Source organism: Otolemur garnettii, unplaced genomic scaffold (genome assembly GCF_000181295.1).
Source record: "Otolemur garnettii isolate 467f Iridium unplaced genomic scaffold, OtoGar3 scaffold00237, whole genome shotgun sequence".
In the NCBI taxonomy this organism is placed as follows: Eukaryota; Metazoa; Chordata; class Mammalia; order Primates; family Galagidae; genus Otolemur; species Otolemur garnettii.
Window position 1 is genome coordinate 402,909 of NW_003852632.1, and position 9,520 is coordinate 412,428.

General features: G+C 37.9%; 1 protein-coding gene and 1 non-coding gene across 2 annotated transcripts in view; both read right to left on the reverse strand.

Moving 5' to 3' along the window:
- Positions 1–9,520, reverse strand: part of SPIDR (scaffolding protein involved in DNA repair) — a 533,511-nt gene that overhangs the window by 86,315 nt on the left and 437,676 nt on the right. Inside the window, 1 exon segment of the mRNA XM_023508281.1 lies at positions 1,236–1,373. Within this exon segment, the coding sequence (XP_023364049.1) occupies positions 1,236–1,373 (138 nt within the window).
- On the reverse strand, positions 6,700–6,805 carry LOC111722323. The gene has a single exon (XR_002771156.1). It is a non-coding gene; the product is annotated as a U6 spliceosomal RNA (small nuclear RNA).

Sequence of the window (9,520 nt, forward strand, 5' to 3'; positions counted from 1 at the left end):
CCTTAGCCGGTTGAGCTATAGGCTCCAAGCCAGAAACAAGCTCTTGATCTGAGCTATCACTCACCCATTCTGTGCCACAGGACAAAGAATCCAGGCCCCAGGGAGAGCTGACTGCCTACTGAGGTCAGTCAGAAGAAATGTATAATAAACATCACAAGTTAGAATGGTAAAGCACAGGAGGATGCTATCACTAAATGCTTAAAATTCAAAATATCACACACTCATGAGGTTTTTTCTCCCTCAGATATTATTATAAGCTCAGACATTTATTAGAATTAAACATCAACATCATGAGAATTAATGAAAAAGGAATTACAGTAAGAGTGAGAAAATCCTCCACTCACAGCTTACACTAACTGACTATATGACTAGATACTTCCAATTGTTTTATCTTTTCCTAATTCGTAGATTTAAGATGATTACTGGAGATGTAGCAGATACATTTGGGCTAGATCTTTATACCCTTCCACCTCTGTTTGTTTAAAACCACATCTAAGGTGATGTGGTGTGAACTGAACAGAGAACAGAGCTTGCTTACTATGGAAAGCACAGAGATGTGACAACTTAAGAATTTTGTTTAAAGCTCATAAAAATCACAAAATGCCTTTTTACTAAATTAGATTTTTGTTAATATCAAATTGTCCTGCGAGGATGATTTATTGTTATTGTTAAGAAAACAGAAAAAAATCTTCGGAATTTAAACACATATGTATAACATTTTTATCATTTTTAATATGAGTTGCTAAATCTGCATAATATTTTTGTTGACAATTTTAATTTTTCCCCTAGAGGCACTCTGTGGGCTCAACATCTGGCCTGTTGTTATAGTCAAACTCTGAGATCCTGATTTATTGTCACTAAAAACAAAATTAGAGGTGAGTGTGGTAACTCATGCCTGTACTCCTAGCACTTTGGGAGGTGGAGGCAGGTGGATTGCTTGAGCTCATGAGTTCAAGACCAGCCTAAGCAAGAGCAAGATCCTGTCTCTACTAAAAATAGAAAAACTGCCCAGGCACCTGTAAGTCCCAGCTACTTGGGAGGCTGAGACAAGAGGATCACCTGAGCTCAAGAGATTGAGGTTCCTCTGAGCTATAATGATGCCATGACACTCTCCCCAGGGCAACAGATGAGACTCTGTCTCAAATAATTAAATAAATAAATAAAATAAGAGATGAAAGACTAATGAAAGAACCAGCCATTGCAGCAAACTGGATACCATTTTGGCATTTCCTCACCTTCCTCTGGCAGCCTTCTGTAGGACCTTCATTCCCACCAGGTTGTAGGACTTCCCTTCCAACTGTCTTCCCTTCAAGATGGAGGCCTCCAAGTGTACTTCACCAAACATTCTATCTTCTTGCACCAGAAGATAGACCCTGTAAAAAAGCATTCACATCAGCTCATTTTTTGTTTTATTTTGTAGAGATGAGATCTTGCTATGTTGCTAAGGCTAGTATTGAACTCCTGGGCTCAAGCAATCCTTCTGCTTCAGCCTCCCAAAGTGCTACGGTTACAAGCATGAGCCACCATGCTCAGGGCACATATGTTCTTTGAGGAGGCAGTTTGGGTTAATAAAGAAATCAAGATTTGGGCTGGGCACAGTGGCTCATGCCTGTAATCCGAGCACTCTGGGAGGTCTTGGTGGGTGTACTGCCTTAGCTCAGGATTTCGAGACCAGCCTCAGTGACAGTGAAATCCTCTTTCTACTAAAAATAGAAAAATTAGCTGGTGGTGGTGGTGTACACCTATAGTCCAGATACTTGGGAAACTAAGGTAAGAGGATTGCTTGAGCCCAAGAGTTTAAGGTTGCTGTGAGCTATGACACCATGCCACCCTAGCCTGGGGTAACAGTGAGACTGTCTCATAAACAAACAAACAAATAACAACAAAAAACCCCACCAGGATTCCTTCTCTTTTATTTCAAATCCACTGTAATCATCTTCCTAAATAGATGATTCAGGGTAAATAAAGTTGAATTCAAGCACACACTTTTTGGATTTCTACATGCAGATTATCATTATCTACAAAATACAGGTGATATCTCTTCTGGCATGAAACTAAACCCTAAATCCTAAGCCAAATGTGGTTGAAAAGCACATAATAATGACCAGTCTCTTAAACCAAACATACTATCACTGCCCAGAAATAGGATGCCCCCCCTTTCCCATTTTATCCTGTTTCTCATAAGGAAACATTTGTATTCTGCATGGATGCTCAATATTGAGAAAAGCTTCAGAGTAACATGATATGAACAGCAGTAAGGGGCTTTCTCTGAGAAGGTACATGTTTACAGACTTGCATATTGCAGCAGGGTAAATCACTGTCTCAACTTGCAGTAACACAGACATGATGGATATCCAGTGACATGATGGAATTCCTCCAGTTTTTAAGTGCTATATTCATCAAAGTCTATTTATGACTGAATTCCCAATCCTGCCACTTCATAAATTCAGGTAAATGAAGTTTTATTTGTCACAAAATGACACAGTCTCAGAAAATATTTTGTGGAGTCTGTTAGTCAGAAAACAATACCATAAAATAGACTATGGGACATAAAATTATATTAAAGGTAAGAATATAAAGGAAAGTACATGTTGAAAAAGAACAGATGACAAACAACGAACAAAGGAAAGTTAAATCTGAAGCCAGGAGCCTTAAGCACTGGCTTGGGAGAAGGGACAAGAACTTTAGACTCCTTGATGAATTCTTCCAGTCCATCAGACCTCATGGTTTGCAAGAGAAGCAAAGATCTATTGTGTCTGAAAAGAAAGTACCTTTCATTGGATTGCTAGTCTGTCACAGAGTGAGGTCAAATAAAAATCATCAAACACAAGAAACAATCTATTATATGGGGGAAAGTCTGAAGAAATAACAATAGACCAGCTAAGGACTTGAGATGTTAGAATTACATGAAATATAGAAAAACTATTTTAAAAAGGTAAAGTTCCCAACATAAAAACAGGAGACAAGAAACTATACAAAGTGACTTGGCAGACCTAAAGAAGAATGAAATAAAACTTTCAAAAAGAAAAGAGATAATCTATTGCAATAAAAAAAATCATTGAATGGGTGTAACAAATGGCTATATTTAATTCTGGAGTGTGTATATAAAATATGGGTTATAAATTTGAATAAATTACCTAGAAAGTAGCTTAAGAGCTGAGAGAGAAAAACAAGAGAAAAGGGTGGAGAAATACACAGGACAAAATGAGAAGGTCTAATGTATATCTAATAGGAATCCCAGAAAAAAAAAGATAGAGGAAAGAGAAGAGGTAGATATAGGAACAGAATTCTTCTCAAGTGATCTAAGATATAGGAAGAAAACCAGATACCAAGCAGAACAGCTATAAGAAACCCATTTGAATACACATACTCTAATAAAATGAGAGAATACCAAAGATGAAAAGATTTTAAAAGCAAGAATCACAAACTGAGAAGATCTAAAAAGAATATTTACAAGGGAATACGAAGCCAGTTTGTTGTATTTCAAACTGTATGTAAAACGAGCACATTGTACCCAATAAATGCATTATTGTACACAGCTATGATTCAATAAAAAAAAAGAATTCTGATGTGAAAAAAAATTTGATTTATATCAATCTTCTCAAGAGCAATGAATGAAGCCAGCAAACAGTGAAATGTTTTCAGAATTCTGAAGCTATAGGACTGTGCACCAGCAAAACCATTTTCTTTCTTTCTTTTTTTTTTTTTTGTGTGTGAGACAGAGCCTCAAGCTGTTGCCCTGGGTAGAGTGCTGTGGCATCACAACTCACAGCAACCTCCAACAGCAAAACCATTTTCAAGAATGATGGTAAAATTTTTAAACAAAGGAAAACCAGGAGCATTTTCCACCTACAGAGCCTGAAGTATTTAGTAAGATCTATTAACTTACTAATTACTAAAATGATTTCTAAATGATGTACTTTAGGAAGAAGGAAATTATCCTGAAATGGAGATCAGAGCTACATTAAGGCCCAGTGAGCAAAAATATAAACAAATCAAACATGGTAGACTAAAATAGCAATACAACCAAAATTGCATTGTGCCATTAATTTATACAAATAAAAAAAAAGGAAATCACAGTGCAAAAACGGACAATATTTTGAACTAGATGATGATAATACCACATGTCAAAACTCATGGATATTAAGATGATGCGTTAGGGAATTTGTAGCTTTAAATATAATAAACATAATGACTTTTCCTTTCTATATACGTTTTGATGCAGTTTGGATGGGGCGGGGTTCAAACCGGCAACCCTCGGTATATGAGGCTGTCGCCCTATTCACTGAGCCATAGGCTCCGCCCCCCCATATGTTTCTTAGTTAACTTCAATTCAGTAAGTCATATCTAGCTAGTTTCCTGAAGAGGGGAGAATGGAAAGTACATTTTTTTTCAAACCATTCATAGATTCCTACACTGGAACTAATTTTCCCACTCAGAGTTCAATCATGTTTTGTTTCCTCCCTTCTCTCCCAGAGCTGAGGTCTGTTTTAGTTTCCAATATGCTACGTGAGAGTAGGAATAAAAGTATACACTTTTAATGTTGAATTTATATTATTTTTGTCTATAGACCATTTAAAGGTCTCCTCACCCATGAACTGCCTCCTCCCCTGACTTGCCTGGCTATTCTCTGTCTAAAGAGGGAGGTCAAGGCAGGGTCACAGAGGGGACCAGGCTGCATTTTCTGAGAGGAAGCCTTAGGCTCTCCTGTACGAGGACAAGGTCCCAGTAGCCTTTAAGTTTGGTCTGACATTTCCCTAATTCTCAAATAACCAAGGAAGTGTGCTCTTGCCTATTCTGTCACGTTAGTTATGACTGTCACCCTTCACCTTGCCGCGTTCATGCCCAGCCACACACACTCAACCACCCTGTCCTTCCTTGCAGCTGTGGTTCAGTGGCAGGCTGGCACAGGCCCAAGGTAGAGTCATTACTGCCAACAGTACAGCTGGATTAAAACTGTGGCATTTCATAGACAGCCCAAACCAGAATTGGCTCATCAGCGACTCCACTGAATTCCACCCACTTGTCAATGTTTCCTGCTCAGTGCAACACTGTCTCCTAAAATCAGCAGTAGTGTGACAGGCCTGAGTAGAAATGGGCCCCATGGTCAACTTGCTCTTCCTGAACCATCAGATATTTACTACAAACTCTAGGCCTGAGTAGAAATGGGCCCTGTGATCAACTTGCTTTTCCTGAACCACCAGATATTACCACAAACTCTATCATAGTCAGTGGAACACAAGCAGCTTCCCAGGGAGGCAGCATCATGTTAATAACTCTGAATCTTGCAAAAGTTGCCTACCTGTATGAGCTTGAATTTACTCATTTCAACATAGGAAAAAGAGAACCTAACTTCTAGAGCTGCTGTGAGCATTATGGTGACTCATACTATATAGAGTTTGGCACAGTGATCAGTAGATACAGCTTTCCTTAGGGGAATATTTTGATCAATTTTTATAATAAAATTTTATAATTTCCTCCATATAATTTTTGTACATGTTTTGTTAGGTTTCTTCTAAGACTGCCTATGGTTTTGTGTGCTATTTTAAATGGTATTTTTGTTTGTTGCTGTGTTTTGGTCTATAGAATCACAACTGACATGTATATGGAACTTTTATAATCTATTGACCATCATATTTTATTATTTATAAATCTTTTTATGTAGTTGTATCTAATCATTTCATAATTCCAATTTTGCTTCTTCATTACCAATCTTTATACTTTGTAATTATTTTCTTTCCTGACTGCCTTTTAGGACCTTTAAGATAATAATAAAGAGAAGCCAGTGGCTTTCAGCATCCTTATCTTGCTCTTGTTTTGAAGGAAATGCCTTTAATGTTTATAGTTAAGAATGTTTCCTATGGTTTATTTTGGTAGATATGAACTATATCTACTATATTCATCCAGGTAGGGATTCCTAGTTTGCTAAGAAATTTTGTATTAAGAATGAGTATTGAGTCTCGTCAAATACATTTTCTGTATTAGTTGAAATGATTACAGTAGAACCTCCATTGTTGACCACCTCCCACACTGATCCCTTCCTTAAGTTGACCTAATTCTCATGGACCAGACATGTACCACATGTGCCTATTAGTACCCCCATAGGCCTACCTCCCTATGTTGACCAGTTTGTTACAGTCCTTTGGGTGGTCAAGTTACAGAGATTCTACTGGCTATATTTCTCTCCACTTAATTTTGTTAATGTGGTAAATGATCACAAATTCTTTCCAAGTGTTAAAATAATTTTTCACTTCTGATGTAAAAGTGAAGATCTTACGTGCTATGATTTATTTATGTTTATGATTGATATTGACCTTTATTTTTCATTTAGTATCGAGATCATTTATGTCTGCTTCATAGAATGAATTGATGAAGATTACATTTTTTCTTTGAAAAATTAAAAATAAAAAATTCAAATACAACATCTAAGTGATCTGTATTTTAACAATTTGGAAGAATTTGGTAATAAAATAATTTGGTTTTAGTGCTTTTTTTTTCTGAAAAGAATTTAAACTACCAACTCAATGTCTCTAATGATAAGTGAACTTCTTGAGCTTTCTAATTATTTTCTTCAGACATTTTAGAAACTTTCTCTAGGAATTTTTCCATTTTGTCTAAGTTTTCAAATTTATTAACATAAAGATGCTATAGTACTTTCTTATTGTGTTTCTTTTTTTCTAAGTTGTATTAATTTCACAAAAAAATACAGAGTACTTCACAAATGAGAGTGTCATCCTTACACAGGGCCATGCCAGACTACTCAGTATTGTTTTAATTTTAGTCTATGTGCTGCCAGTGTAAACTCATCTTACTAAGTCTCTAATCCTGATGGAGCTAATGTCTCTATTTTTCTTTTTATTTTATCTTTTTTTTTTTTTTTGAGATAGACCCTTACTTGGTCACCCTTGGTAGAATGCCATCATGTCACAGCTCACAGCAACCTCAAACTCTTGGGTTCAAGTGATCCTCTTGCCTCAGCCTCCCAAGTAGCTGGGACTATAAGCACCCACAGCAGCACTGGGCTATGTTTTAGAAATGGTCTCACTCTGGCTCAGACTGGTCTCGAACCTGTGAGCTCAGGCAATCCACCTGCCTCAGCCTCCCAAGTGCTTGGATTATAGGCACGAGACACCATGTCTGGCCTATTTTATCTTTTCTTTATTAATTTTCCTTGATTTTATAGAAAATGTCTTTAGTGTTTACAGTTAAGAATCCACACACACACATGCCTGAATAAGGAAGAATTTATTTATTAATTACTTTTTTTAGAGATGGGATCTTGCTCTGTCCCCAGGCTGGAGTGCAGCGGTGTGATCACAGCTCTCTGCAGCCTCAAACACCTGGGCTCAAGCAAACCTCTTGCATTATCCTCCCAAGTAGCTGGAATTACAGGTGTGGACCAGCATGCTTGGAAATTTTTTTTTTGTTTATAAAGTAGTTTCTCTATGTTTCCTAGGCTGGTCTTGAACTCCTGGCCTCAAGGAATTTTCCTGCTTTGGTCTCCCAAAGTGCCAGGATAATAGGCATGAGCTACCATGGTTGGCTATATATTTTTGTTTGCACTAAGGTGAGAGAGAATGTGTTCTCTAATAATGATTCTTTTAAATTTGTAGAGACTGTTTTCTGGCCTAGTACATAATCAATTCTTGTGAATGTTACATGTGAGAAGAATGTGTGTGCTCTAACAGGAAGAGAGAGTTTTGTATGTGACATGTAAGTCAAATTAGTTAAGGACTTTTCAAATTTTCTTTACTAACTTTTTGGTCTGCTTCACTGGTCAGTTATTTCACTAGTTAAATATGGCTGCATAACTAGTTACTGCACAAATTAAAAGCTTAGAATAACAAATATTAAATCTTTCACAGTGTTATGTGGGTTAGAGATTCATCACACTGATAGCATGTGTTGAGTGCCAGACACTGTTCTATTTGCATTAAGAGCTTGGTTATAATTATCCTCATTATAGGAGACTTCTATATTATACATAAAAGACTGAAAAGCAGAAAGGTTTACCATATTGCTCAACATCATGCAATAATAAATAAGGAACTCAGCTCAGCGCCTGAGGCTCAAGTGGCTAAGGCGCCAGCCACATACACCTAAGGTGGCAGGTTCGAATCCAGCCCGGACCCGCCAAACAAGAATGACAGCTGCAACCAAAAAATAGCCGGGCATTGTGGCAAGTGCCTGTGGTCCCAGCTACTTGGGAGGCTGAGGCAGGAGACTCGCTTGAGCCCAGGAGTTAGAGGTTGCTGTGAACTGTGAAGCCATGGCACTCTACCCAGGGGGATAGCTTGAGGCTCTGTCTCAAAAAAAATAAATAAATAAGAAACCGTAAAAATGAAATGAATACATAAGCATATTTGACACAAATATCTTTTTAAGTTTACAAAGTGGGAGATTATCAGCCTAATTTCTGAAGCTAAACTTCCATCAGAGTTCAAGTGTAGGTGCAATTGATCTATGCATTGCTGTAGTTAGCAATAAGGAAAAGACTTTCAGCCCAATGCACTGTGGACTAAAAGAATCCTGTATGTTGAAGGAATATTTTATGTCCCTATTGTCTAATATAGTAGCTGCTTGTAACCACTGAGTGCTAAAGATATGGCTAATGTAACAGAGGGACAGAATTTTTAATTTTTAACTAATTTTAATTAGCTCAAATACAAATAACTACATGACTAGTGGCCACCCTATTGGACAGCATAGTCTAAAGGCATAAGGAATAAAGGAACTGGCTAGGTTCAGCAGCTCACTCTTAGAATCCCAGAACTCTGGGAGGCTAAGATGGGTGGATTGCTTGAGCTCAGGATTTCCAGACCAACCTGAGCAAAAGTGAGACCCCATCTCTATTAAAAATAGAAAAAATTAGGGCAGCACCAAAGGCCCATATGCCAGAGGTGGTGGGGTCAAGCCCAGCCCTGGCCAAAAACTGCCAAACAACAACAACAACAACAACAACAACAAAAAACCCAAAACAAAACAAAATAGAAAAAACTAACCAGGCATTGTCCCAGTTACTCAGGAGACTGAAGCAAGAGTATAGGCAAAACGCCTATATGCCTCTGTCCAAAAAGGCCATTTGAGAGAGAGCAGTGAAAAGACTTTGTGCATGCATACTTGTGAGAAACTGAGGGGGAATCCCATGTGGCCAGGTTGGTTGTGGGCCTAACATGACCAAGGCTTTGGCTGGAATAGCATTTCCAGATTGCATTAAAGAATTAAGGTTGACTTTATAAGGCCAATGAAAAAGCCCTTTGGAAACTGGCCAGATACCCATCAGTAACCTTTCCTGATCTGTGGTAAGTGACAAAGGTCACTTGCTAGGAATGGAGTAACCTTTCCTGATCTGTGGTAAGTGACGAAGGTTGCTTGCTGACAGGTCCAGGAATGGTAATGTGTTAGGGGACCTCAAGAGAAGAGGAATTTACCCAATACATACAGGTGTCTAATGGCACAGATGAAACCTGGGCTCATGAAAGGCTTTTAAGAAGTCTAGCCTGAGAATTTCTTATAAAAG